Source organism: Eriocheir sinensis, chromosome 57, assembly GCF_024679095.1.
Source record: "Eriocheir sinensis breed Jianghai 21 chromosome 57, ASM2467909v1, whole genome shotgun sequence".
NCBI lineage: Eukaryota > Metazoa > Arthropoda > Malacostraca > Decapoda > Varunidae > Eriocheir > Eriocheir sinensis.
This window is the reverse complement of record NC_066565.1, coordinates 633,149-645,578: the sequence shown is the minus strand read 5'-3', so window position 1 is coordinate 645,578 and position 12,430 is coordinate 633,149. Positions and strand designations below refer to the sequence as shown.

The 12,430-nt window shown below is 43.7% G+C and overlaps 1 protein-coding gene and 3 long non-coding RNA genes across 19 annotated transcripts; 1 reads left to right on the top strand and 3 right to left on the bottom strand.

The window, feature by feature from the left end:
- Positions 1–1,082: 1,082 nt before the first annotated feature.
- Positions 1,083–5,837, bottom strand: LOC126984393 (DDRGK domain-containing protein 1-like). Of its 13 annotated transcripts, none has more exons than XR_007736641.1 (9): positions 5,656–5,837; positions 4,871–5,044; positions 4,562–4,716; positions 3,958–4,038; positions 3,639–3,827; positions 3,079–3,184; positions 1,483–2,571; positions 1,386–1,408; positions 1,083–1,308 (listed from the first exon to the last, which is right to left on the bottom strand). XR_007736641.1 is itself a non-coding variant. In XM_050838027.1 (7 exons), the coding sequence occupies exons 1-7, from the start codon at positions 5,744–5,746 to the stop codon at positions 2,396–2,398; spliced, it is 972 nt and encodes a 323-aa protein (XP_050693984.1). In that variant the 5' UTR covers positions 5,747–5,837; the 3' UTR covers positions 1,083–2,395. The 13 variants fall into 13 exon arrangements, 1 of the variants encoding a protein (XP_050693984.1); XR_007736645.1 differs by having other exon boundaries at positions 1,083–1,230; XR_007736643.1 differs by lacking the exon at positions 1,386–1,408 and having other exon boundaries at positions 1,083–1,180; positions 1,259–1,335.
- Positions 5,838–6,138: 301 nt separating this feature from the next.
- Positions 6,139–11,651, top strand: LOC126984401 (uncharacterized). Its single transcript, XR_007736652.1, has 3 exons — positions 6,139–6,220; positions 6,417–6,453; positions 9,374–11,651. It is a non-coding gene; the product is annotated as an uncharacterized LOC126984401 (long non-coding RNA).
- On the bottom strand, positions 6,464–7,632 carry LOC126984405 (uncharacterized). Its single transcript, XR_007736656.1, has 3 exons — positions 7,063–7,632; positions 6,826–6,866; positions 6,464–6,633 (listed from the first exon to the last, which is right to left on the bottom strand). It is a non-coding gene; the product is annotated as an uncharacterized LOC126984405 (long non-coding RNA).
- Positions 8,279–9,377, bottom strand: LOC126984400 (uncharacterized). Of its 4 annotated transcripts, none has more exons than XR_007736648.1 (3): positions 9,194–9,377; positions 9,092–9,142; positions 8,279–9,040 (listed from the first exon to the last, which is right to left on the bottom strand). It is a non-coding gene; the product is annotated as an uncharacterized LOC126984400 (long non-coding RNA). The 4 variants fall into 4 exon arrangements; XR_007736649.1 differs by having other exon boundaries at positions 8,279–8,989; XR_007736650.1 differs by lacking the exon at positions 9,092–9,142 and having other exon boundaries at positions 8,279–8,887; positions 8,939–9,040.
- Positions 11,652–12,430: the final 779 nt, after the last annotated feature.

Below are 12,430 nucleotides of genomic sequence, written 5' to 3'. Positions count from 1 at the left end.
TTCCTATGTATACTGAATCCATGTATAGTATTGTATGTATAGGTGTTATCATTAAGGTCATGTATACTTTTCCTATGCATACTGAGCCCATGTATAGTATTGTATGTATAGGTGTTATGTATACTTTTCCTATGCATACTGAATCCATGTATAGTATTGTATGTATAGGTGTTGTCATTAAGGTCATGTATACTTTTCCTATGTATACTGAATCCATGTATAGTATTTTATGTATAGGTGTTATCATTAAGGTCATGTATACTTTTCCTATGCATACTGAATCCATGTATAGTATTTTATGTATAGGTATTATCATTAAGGTCATGTATACTTTTCCTATGCATACTGAATCCATGTATAGTATTGTATGTATAGGTGTTATCATTAAGGTCATGTATACTTTTCCTATGCATACTGAATCCATGTATAGTATTGTATGTATAGGTGTTATCATTAAGGTCATGTATACTTTTCCTATGCATACTGAATCCATGTATAGTATTTTATGTATAGGTGTTATCATTAAGGTCATGTATACTTTTCCTATGCATACTGAATCCATGTATAGTATTGTATGTATAGGTGTTGTCATTAAGGTCATGTATACTTTTCCTATGCATACTGAATCCATGTATAGTATTTTATGTATAGGTGTTATCATTAGAGGTCATGTATACTTTTCCTATGCATACTGAATCCATGTATAGTATTGTATGTATAGGTGTTATCATTAAGGTCATGTATACTTTTCCTATGCATACTGAATCCATGTATAGTATTTTATGTATAGGTGTTATCATTAAGGTCATGTATACTTTTCCTATGCATACTGAATCCATGTATAGTATTGTATGTATAGATATTATCATTAAGGTCATGTATTCTTTTCCTATGCATACTGAATCCATGTATAGTATTGTATGTATAGGTGTTATCATTAAGGTCATGTATACTTTTCCTATGCATACTGAATCCATGTATAGTATTTATGTGTAGGTATCATCATTAGGGGTCTATGGTATTAAGAGAATTTTAACATGAGGATAAGTGATCATTTTCCTCTATGTCAAAAAAACACTAAATTATAACCATTTCATATTTATTTGTTTCATTTCTTTTATCACAAACTTTATACTTAATTCCATCCACCTTTATTTTGTCTACTTAAGTCTACAATCTACTTTTAATTTTGAGTCATTTTACATTAGTTTCCCTTCTTCCTTTCTTTCCCTACAATCTCTTTCAGTCTACAATCTACTTCCTAATTTTGAGTCATTTTACATTAGTTTCCCTTCTTCCTTTCTTTCCCTACAATCTCTTTCAGTCTACAATCTACTTTTAATTTTGAGTCATTTTACATTAGTTTCCCTTCTTCCTTTCTCTACAATCTCTTTCAGTCTACAATCTACTTTTAATTTTGAGTCATTTTACATTAGTTTCCCTTCTTCCTTTCTCTACAATCTCTTTCAGTCTACAATCTACTTCCTAATTTTGAGTCATTTTACATTAGTTTCCCTTCTTCCTTTCTCTCTCTCCCTTCCCTTCCTTTCCTTCTCTCCCTTCTTATCTCTCTCTCCCTTCTAATCTCTCCTTCCCTCTCCTTCTTTCTCTCTCTACCTCTCTCTCTCTCTCTCTCTCCTTAATATTGCAATCAGTACTTTCTTTTTTGAGTCATACTTCAAGCTATTTTTTGCCTCATATAACCCAAGCAAATATAACCTAACTAACACTTTCTATAATTATTTCACAGCTCTTAAATTTAGCTTTTGACGTCTGACCTCCCTTGTTTTCCTTCTCTCTTCTAAGCAGCGCAGAAAACAGAGAGTGAAGTTCGTAACCCAATTCTTTAAGGACTTGACTGAATCACTTCCTATCTCTCCCTTCTTTGTCTCCCTTTCTAAAACCTAACCAAAGTGATCTCCCTCGCCCTCCTTCTCTCCCTTAACCCGGTAGCAGCGACGGGCCAAATTTGTGGCTTTACCGTGTAGCAGCGACGGGCCAAATTTGTGGCTTTACCGTGTAGCAGCGACGGGCCAAATTTGTGGCTTTACCATGTAGCAGCGACGGGCCAAATTTGTGGCTTTACCGTGTAGCAGTGACGGGCCAAATTTGTGGCTTTACCGTGTAGCAGCGACGGGCCAAATTTGCGCCATGATATAAACCCCAAAAAATAGATGATACATAATCTGATTACAAATGCGTTGATGTACATTATGAAATGGTTTGTGTGAGGGGTGATTTTTTCTCATTTTTCTCGCTTAGAGGGACCATTAAGAAGCATGATCCCCGCTGCTACCAGGTTAAGGACCACTGATACGACCTGACCTGACCTGACCTAACCTAACCTGACCTGACCTAGCACATAACAGTAACAACCCACTCCCATCACACCCCCTTAAGCAGAAGCAGCAGTAGCAGTAGCAGTATTATCAGGGGTCAGGGTGATCAGACTGGCGGATGACTCGGCCAGCTCTGCCAGGGACACTCGACCTCTCTGGCGGATGAACTTGGCAACTCCCTCAAGCTCCTCGCGGCTAATGTAGATGAATTTCCCTCGGTCGTCAATCACACCTGGAGGAAACGGAGGGAAGTGAGGGAGGGAGAGGTAGAATTTGAGAGAAAGAGAGAGAGGAAGGGAGGGAGAGGTAGAGTTTGAGAGACAGAGAGAGAGGGAGAGAGGTAGAATTTGAGAGAAAGAGAGAGAGGGAGGGAGGGAGAGGTAGAATTTGAGAGATAGAGAGAGAGGGAGAGAGAGAGGTAGAATTTGAGAGAAAGAGATATAGAGAGAGAGGGAGAGAGAGGTAGAATTTGAGAGAAAGAGATATAGAGAGGGAGAGAGGTAGAATTGGAGAGAGAGAGAGAGAGAGAGAGAGAGAGAGAGAGAGAGAGAGAGAGAGAGAGAGAGAGAGCAGTAAATGGAGAGAAAAAGAGAGAGAGAGTGGAGAGAAACATGAAGGGAAAAAAAGACAGAGGAAAAAATATAAAAAATAAAGCAAGAAAAAAATATCGAAAAAAAATAAATAAATAAATAAAGAGAAAGAACAACAACAACAACAACAACAATAACAACAACAATACCTGTCAGTGTCCCTTCCTTCTGCAGGTCGTTAACGCGTTGAATCACGTCCTGGGTCTTCAGTTTAAACATGGCCGCCAGGTCCTCCAAAACCACCACCTTCTCGCTCTAAAATGAGAGAGAGAGAGTGAGTGAGAGCGAGCGAGGGAGAGAGAGGAAAGTAGATTATGAGAAATGTTAATAATCTTCCTCCTCCTCCTCCTCCTCTTCTTCCTCCTCCTCCTCCTCCTCCTCCTCTGTATTTTAAATAGGGTTTAGAAATTTGCTTAAGAAATATGTACAGTAATTCTTCCTCCTCCTCCTCTCCTTCTTCTTCTTCCTCCTCCTCTTCTTTATCTTCTTCCTTTTCATTCCTTCCTTCCCTCTTCTCCTCCTCCTCCTCTACTTCTCCTTCCTCCTCCTCTTCTTCTTCATCTTCCTTTCCATTCCTTCCTTCTGCTTCTTCTTCCTCCTCCTCCTCCTCCTTCTCCTTCTTCCTCCTCCTCCTCTTCTTCTTCATCTTCCTTTCCATTCCTCCCTTCTGCTTCTTCTTCCTCCTCCTCCTCCTCCTCCTCTTCCTTACCTTAATATGAGAGACAAAATGGTTCAACAGGTTCCTCTTCTTCTCCTCCTCATCTTCCTCCTCCTCCTCAAAGCCTTCCTCCTCCACCAAGAACTCTTCCTTCATCCGCTGGTATTCCTCCTCCTCCCTCCTCTCCTTCTCCTCCCTTGCCTTCCTCTCCTCCTCCTCCTTCCGTGCTTCTTCCTCCGCCTGTGTGGAGAGAAAAAGTGTGAGAGAGAGATTGTAGTAGTAGTAGTAGTAGTAGTAGTAGTAGTAGTAGTAGATTATCACAGAAGACATTATTTTTCTCTCATTCTCTCCCTCTCTTTCTCTCTCTTACCTCCCTCTCATCGTCCTTCTTCCTCTCCTCCTCCTCTCTCTCCTTCCGCTCCTTTCTCTCCTCTCTCTCTCTCTCCTCCATCTGCAAAATTAAACAGGAATTAATAAGAAATACAAAATTGAAGAAGAAGATGAAATAAATTAAATAACTACTTTCCGATTATGTCTTTTCAGGTCGAGGGGTGTGACAGTGACCCGGGACATGGTAAGTACCCTCCTCCTCTTCCTCCTCTTCCTTAGTGACCTGGGACCTGGTTAGTAAGTACTGGCGTTGAGGGAAGGACTAACAGAGTGACTAATTGTAAGTACTGATGGTTTTCTAGTAAGGTTAAGTTTGGGGTATATTCCTCCTCCTCTCTCTCTCTCTCTCTCTCTTTTCTTATCTCTTTTTCTTCCTCCTCTTCCTTCTTCCTTACCACCATCATCTCCTCCTTCTCTTTTCTCTCTCTCTCTCTCTCTCTCTCTCTCTCTCTCTCTCTCTCTCTCTCTCTCTCTCTCTCTCTCTCTCTCTCTCTCTCTTTTTCTCATCTCTTTTTCTTCCTCCTCCTCCTTCTTCTTCCTTACCACCATCATCATTTCCTCCTCCTCCTCCTCCTCCTCCTCACCTCCCTCATGACCCTCTTGTCCGCCTTGGCCTGTAGTTTCGCCAGCTTCTTCTTCCCGACGCGACCTTCTGGCAGGGCAATGTTGTCACCCACGGCTGTTGCCTCGTCCTCGCTCGCACCCTCATCATCTGAGTCGCCCCCTCCGGCGTGGCGCTCTGTTTTTTTTTGGGGGGGGGGGGGGGATAAGAACAAGAAGAACAAGAACAAGAACAACAGAAGCATAAAGATGAGGTACAAAAAAATTAAGAAAAAATATATATTAAAAAATAATTAAATAACTTCACTTTCTTCATCAACAACAAGACTTACGAGCGGCCGCCCTCATCCTGGCCCGGGCGTTGCGATTGGCCGCCACACGGTTGGGTGGCGGCTGGGCTGCCCGACCACCACCACCACCACCGCCACCTCCATCATCAGCCGCTGCCGCCGCCGCCGCTGCTGCTGCCACTGCCCGAGCTCGGACTCCTCGGACACGCTCAACTCCTGGGGGTCAAAGGTCAGGTTAGGTCAAGGGTCAGAAAGCTCATGTTAGGGCCTCAAGGTTAGAGAGAAGAAACATTTGACATTATTTTTTCCTTCTCAAGTTCAATTACTGTAACATTATTTTCCAGAACCAATAAATGCCCCCGCCCTGCCCTGCCTTGCCCCGCCCTGCCCCGCCCCGCCCCGCCAGTGTAGGTGACCCATCCTGCCCCAAGCTGCACATTTCTGTTGGCACACTCTCATGCCCAAGAAATTTAAACAAACATAACCTACCTAACAAGAGACCTTTGATCCCCTCCACCCATTGAGAATTGAGCTTCATCCCCCTCGACCCCCTAATAGTGGGGCTTTGCACTGGAGAGAGAGAGAGAGAGAGAGAGAGAGAGAGAGAGAGAGAGAGAGAGAGAGAGAGAGAGAGAGAGAGAGAGAGAGAGAGAGAGACAGACAGACAGACAGACAGACAGACAGACAGAGAGAGAGAGAGAGAGAGAGAGAGAGAGAGAGAGAGAGAGAGAGAGAGAGAGAGAGAGAGAGAGAGAGAGAGAGAGAGAGAGAGAGAGTGGGGTGCCCCGTCAGTGCCAGGTGGCCGGGGTGGTGATGGAGTGTCTCACCTTTCTCCTCCTTTTTCCTGTAGAAGGACAGGAAGGCGATCACCACGCCCACCAGCACGGCCAGCACCGTGTACACCAGCACGGCGGACATCGTGTGCGTGTGTGTGTACGGCAAACAGCTGGTGTGTGTGTGTGTGTGCGTGCGTGTGTGTGGACGTGAAGTTTCTGGTTTGTTTACTGGTATCGTACTCAACGCCTGCTGTCTGACATTTTCTGTCTATTTACTATTATTCCCCACTAATGACATGTGATTAATCTAGTCATCTTAAACGAGGTAATTAGTGAAGCTTATACGTAATATTAAAGGCCGGGAACAAAAAAAATCGGCCAAAGTGAGTACGACAATCACTCTTTTATTTTCTGCCCCCAAACTGCCTTTACAATACCTATAACCCCATTCATTTATAGTTATCATTGAAGAGAGTTAGTTATTGAAGCTTTCACGTAATGTTAAAGTACAGAAATAATTAATAATACAATGTAATGAATACGTCGAGCATCTGGCAACATGGCGATCACTGTGATTGTCGAACCCGCCTCGTCCCATATTTTAGTGATTTTTAAGGTTATTCCACCACTTCTTCACCTGCCACGGCGTCCAGGTAAACTATATACTCTAATCAACACCTCACCTTTATAATATTGATGGGAGATAAGGTGTGAAGGAAATAATTGGGGTTTTAAAATAAGGTTATGGGAGAGGGAGGGACAAAATGGCCAGCCTGTCCCTCACCCCGCCCCATATTTTAGTGATTTTTAAGGCTATTCCACCACTTCTTCACCTGCCACGGCGTCCAGGTAAACTATATACTCTAATCAACACCTCACCTTTATAATATTGATGGTAGATAAGGTATAAAGGAAATAATTGGGGTTTTAAAATAATGTTATGGGAGAGGGAGGGACAAAATGGCCAGCCTGTCCTTCACCCCGCCCCATATTTTAGTGATTTTTAAGGCTATTCCACCACTCATTCACCTGCCACGGCCACCAGGTAAACTATATACTCTAATCAACACCTCGCCTTTATAATATTGATGGGAGATAAGGTATAAATGAAATAATTGAGGTTTTAAAATAAGGGTCTGAAAAGGAGACAAAATGGCCAGCCTGTCCTTCACCCCGCCCCATATTTTAGTGATTTTTAAGGTTATTCCACCACTTACTCACCTGCCACGGCGTCCAGGTAAACTATATACTCTAATCAACACCTCACCTTTATAATATTGATGGGAGATAAGATGTAAATGAAATAATTGAGGTTTTAAAATAATGTTATGGGAGAGGGAGGGACAAAATGGCCAACCTGTCCTTCACCCCGTCCCATATTTTAGTGATTTTTAAGGTTATTCCTCCACTTATTCACCTGCCACGGCCACCAGGTAAACTATATACTCTAATCAACACTTTGGTCAAGATGTGATAGTGAAAAGAAAGCGGGAAGAGGCAAAAAAAGTAATAAATATGAGGTTTTTCAATATGGCGGAGAGGGAGACTTGGCTGATCATGGTTTGTCAGGTGTGTGGAGAAGCGAGACAGCAGGTTTGGGGGGACTTTGGAGGTGTGGAAGGGAGTGATCTGGCAGGTGTGGAAGGCTTTGACAGGTGTGGAGGGGCTTAATTTGACAGGTGTGGAGTGACTTGGTTTGACAGATGTGGAGGGGAAAAAAAAAATTGTAGGAGTGGGACAGGTGTGTAGAAGCTTGATTTGGCAGGTGTGGAGGGGAGTGGTTTGACAGGTGTGGAGGGGCTTAATTTGACAGGTGTGGAAGCTTGGTTTGACAGATTTGTAGGGGCAAAAAATGATTGTGTAGGAGTGGGACAGGTGTGTAGAAGCTTGATTTGGCAGGTGTGGAGGGGAGTGGTTTGACAGGTGTGGAGGGGCTTAATTTGACAGGTGTGGAAGCTTGGTTTGACAGATGTGTAGGGGCAAAAAATGATTGTGTAGGTGTGGGACAGGTGTGTAGAAGCTTGATTTGGCAGGTGTGGAGGGGCTTAATTTAACAGGTGTGGAAGCTTGGTTTGACAGATGTGGAGGGGCAAAAAAATGATTGTGTAGGTGTGGGACAGGTGTGTAGGGGCTTGATTTGGCAGGTGTAGAGAGGCAGAAGTAGTGTGGAGGAGCTTGGCAGGTGTGGAGGGGAAGGACAGATATGGAGGGGAGTGGATTGGCAGGTGTGGAGGGGTTAGTTTGACTGATGTGGAGAGGCTGCAGCACTGGTAGGCTTCCTTGAGGGACCTTATGTGCGGCCCCAATCCGATAGTGGAGCAGGCGAATTTTTTTATAGTGACCGCTGTGACGTGTGACTGTATGTTGGTAGAGGTTGCCAGCCATCGTTTACTTGAAGATCGATCATTTACGTTTATGATTTCTTGTTATTTTTCTTGTATTTATTTATTTTAATGCTTTTGCAGACCTTGTATTCCCTTTCAGAGATCTGTAAGTGTGTTTCCCTTCCAGATATTAATAGGGAGCTTCGTGGTGCAGTGGTTAGCACACTCAGCTCACAAACGAGAGAGCCTGGGTTCGATTCCCGGGCGGATTGGAAAAATTTTAGCGGGTTTTTCGATACCCTACGCCCCTGTCCACCCAGCAGTGAATGGGTACCAGGTATTAATCAGGGGTTGTGTCCTGTCTCCTGGGGTCTGTTTCCTTCTATAATTCCTTCCCCTTCTGTCTCTCTCCGGCATATGACCACAGATGTTGCGCCGACTAAACAAAACTTTCCAACTTTTTCCAGATCTTTATCTTTACAATTTTTCATGTTTATTATTTGGATTATTTTTTATGCATTCACTAATATTTCATGAGATTGACCTCACTTTGTTATATTTAAAGTCTTGTCTAAGGAAGCATAGATGAGTTTTTTCAAGTCAAGACGTATGGTAACTTTTTGTGGTTTTGTTAGGTTAGGTTAGGTTACGTTTGGGGCATCTTCTAACACATGATACCCAGCCCCTTATGGTGTGGAACTGACCTCAAGGGAATGGCCGAGGAAGGGAGAGCTTGTGACATTGCTGGAACTGATCTCAAGGGAATGGCCGAGGAAGGGAGAGCTTGTAACATTGCTGGAACTGACCTCAAGGGAATGGCCGAGGAAGGGAGAGCTTGTAACATTGCTGGAACTGACCTCAAGGGAATGGCCGAGGAAGGGAGAGCTTGTGACATTGCTGGAACTGACCTCAAGGGAATGGCCGAGGAAGGGAGAACTTGTGACATTGCTGGAACTGACCTCAGGGGAATGGCCGAGGAATGGAGAGCTTGTGATAGTGTTGGAACTGACCTCAAGGGAATGGCCGAGGAAGGGAGAGCTTGTGACATTGCTGGAACTGACCTCAAGGGAATGGCCGAGGAAGGGAGAGCTTGTGACATTGCTGGAACTGACCTCAAGGGAATGGCCGAGGAAGGGAGAGCTTGTGATAGTATTGGAACTAACCTCAGGGGAATGGCCGAGGAAGGGAGAGCTTGTGATAGTGTTGGAACTGACCTCAAGGGAATGGCCGAGGAAGGGAGAGCTTGTGATAGTATTGGAACTAACCTCAGGGGAATGGCCGAGGAAGGGAGAGCTTGTGATAGTGTTGGAACTGACCTCAAGGGAATGGCCGAGGAAGGGAGAGCTTGTGATAGTGTTGGAACTGACCTCAGGGGAATGGCCGAGGAAGGGAGAGCTTTCTTATGCATTTCAACCCCAGAACTCAAAGTCTTCCAATGATTTCAGATGAACCACTCAACCAAAAACTGCAGCGGACACACCCACCGTTCCCTGGGTCCTGATTGGCTGAGGAGGCGACCAATCAACACGCAGGAATTCCTCAGAACACAGCAAGACTTCACGCTGGAAACACCTCCGTCGCTTAAGATCCGACACTATTTATAAGGGTTTAGAGTCTGTTATGCCTCAGTCTAGGAAGGGAGAGCTTGTGATAGTGTTAGAATTGACCTCAAGGGAATGGCTGAGGAAGGGAGAGCTTGTGATAGTTGTTATTATTATTATTAATTCAATTATTAAAAATCATATTTTATGTTGGGGGGGGAGGCACCCTGCACGTGACCAGGTCCCCCCCCCCCCTTCCCCCTTGGATCTGCCACTGAATGTAAGCTTATTCCAATATTTAGAGACCTGTCAAGCTGTCAAATCAAGCCAAATGCCAATCTGATGCTCTGTTAAAAAGTTATGCTAGAATGATGGTATAAAGAGCCTCTTGGAACCCATCGTAATAGTGTTTGGTAAGGGATTGGATAAGGTTATTCTTAACTACATGTTGCCTGGTAGTGCCCGGGTACACACACACACACACAACATGGCCCGGTAGCTCAGTGGGTAGAGCGTCTGCCTCACAACCAGAAGGACCGGGGTTCAATTCTCCGGCCGGGTGAAGATAAGTTGGGTTTATCTTCTTTCATGTGTAGTCCATGTTCACCCAGCAGTGAGCAGGTACGCGACGTCAGGCAAGGAGTTGTGACCTCGTTGTCGCGGTGTGTGAGTGGTCTCAGTCCTACCCAAAGATCGGTACTACGAGCTCTGTGCTCTTCTGTAGGGGAACGGCTGGATGTCTGACCCACAGCAGACCAAGAGGTGAATTACACACACACACACACACACAGGAGGGTAAGATTAATATACATAGTTAATTCTTGAGCATTTTTTTATTTACAGCAGAAGTAGAACACACACACACACACACACACACACACACACACACACAGGAGGGTAAGATTAACATACATGGTTAATTCTTGAGCATTTTTTTTTTTACAGCAGAAGTAGAACACACACACACAGGAGGGTAAGATTAATATAAATAGTTAATTCTTGAGCATTTTTTTATTTACAGCAGAAGTAGAACACACACACACACACACACACACACACAGGAGGGTAAGATTAATATACATAGTTAATTCTTGAGCATTTTTTTATTTACAGCAGAAGTAGAACACACACACACAGGAGGGTAAGATTAATATAAATAGTTAATTCTTGAGCATTTTTTTATTTACAGCAGAAGTAGAACACACACACACACACACACACACACACACACACACACACACACACACACACACAGGAGGGTAAGATTAATATACATAGTTAATTCTTGAGCATTTTTTTATTTACAGCAGAAGTAGAACACACACACACACACACACACACAGGAGGGTAAGATTAATATACATAGTTAATTCTTGAGCATTTTTTTATTTACAGCAGAAGTAGAACACACACACACACACACACACACACACAGGAGGGTAAGATTAATATACATAGTTAATTCTTGAGCATTTTTTTATTTACAGCAGAAGTAGAACACACACACACACACACACACACACACACAGGAGGGTAAGATTAATATACATAGTTAATTCTTGAGCATTTTTTTATTTACAGCAGAAGTAGAACACACACACACACACATTAATGATAGTATGCATGGTAACTTAAGCAGATTAGTAACAGTAGTAATAGTAGTAGTCTCTCTCTCTCTCTCTCTCTCTCTCTCTCTCTCTCTCTCTCTCTCTCTCTCTCTCTCTCTCTCCTCACCTCAGCCCACAGGTACCCACAGAATGTCTCTCCACAGTATGTTGACAACCCCCACAGACACACCAGTTGACCTACTACTACTACTACTACTACTACTACTACTACTACTGATACTAATAAATTCTTTTTCAGGTTACTGTTTAGAGAAATCTATATTGTAAGTTGAGTGAATAAATATGAAAATAATGTATGTCTTGTTTGATAATAATAATAATAATGATAATAGGTTTGAATTTGAGAAGAGGGAGAGAGAGGAAGAAGGGAGGAACAGAGAACGAAGGAGGGAAGGGAGGAATGGAACAGAAGAAGGGAGACTAACTGATGAAAGAAGGAAGCAACAGAGAATCATGATAACCAAGGGAGGATAAGGGAAGGGAGGGAGATTAAGAGGAAGGAACAGAGAAGGAAGGGAGGGAGATTAAGAGGAAGGAACAGAGAAGGAAGGGAGATTAAGAGGAAGGAACAGAGAAGGAAGGAAGGGAGATTAAGAGGAAGGAACAGAGAAGGAAGGGAGGGAGATTAAGAGGAAGGAACAGAGAAGGAAGGGAGGGAGATTAAGAGGAAGGAACAGAGAAGGAAGGGAGGGAGATTAAGAGGAAGGAACAGAGAAGGAAGGGAGGGAGATTAAGAGGAAGGAACAGAGAAGGAAGGGAGGAACAGAGAAGGAAGGGAGGGTGATTAAGAGGAAGGAACAGAGAAGGAAGGGAGGGAGATTAAGAGGAAGGAACAGAGAAGGAAGAGGAGGAGATTAAGAGGAAGGAACAGAGAAGGAAGGGAGGGAGATTAAGAGGAAGGAACAGAGAAGGAAGGAAGGGAGATTAAGAGGAAGGAACAGAGAAGGAAGGAAGGGAGAAGGAAAACACTGATAAAAGAGGAGAGAGAGAATCATGATAACCCAAAGAGAGAGAGAAACTAACAAACACACACACACACACTACTACTACTACTACTACTACTATCCTACTACCACTACTGAGGCTCCAAGTAGTGACAGTCAGAGGTCGTGTCCAAATCGCGTCCTGTCCGAGTCCCGTCTTGAGTTCCTGCCGTTGCCGAGAGCTTGAAGACCCTCCTTGAAGACCCTCCTCCACATGGTACCGAGACATCCGCTGAGGAGAGAGAGGAGGAGGATTAGGTGGAGAGATGGAGGAGGAGGAGGAGGAGGAGGAAGGAGAGAGAGGAGAGAGACAGGTTAGATAAAACACATATATGACTAAGAGAAAGAGA

Excerpts from the sequence above, each read along its gene's own strand:
- LOC126984393 (XM_050838027.1), bottom strand. The coding sequence starts at position 5,746 with ATGTCCGCCGTGCTGGTGTACACGGTGCTGGCCGTGCTGGTGGGCGTG. Across the intron at positions 4,717-4,870 it reads CAGGATGAGGGCGGCCGCTC|AGCGCCACGCCGGAGGGGGC; the intron begins GTAAGTCTTGTT and ends AAAAAAAAACAG. Across the intron at positions 3,185-3,638 it reads ATTTTGTCTCTCATATTAAG|AGCGAGAAGGTGGTGGTTTT; the intron begins GTAAGGAAGAGG and ends CTCTCATTTTAG.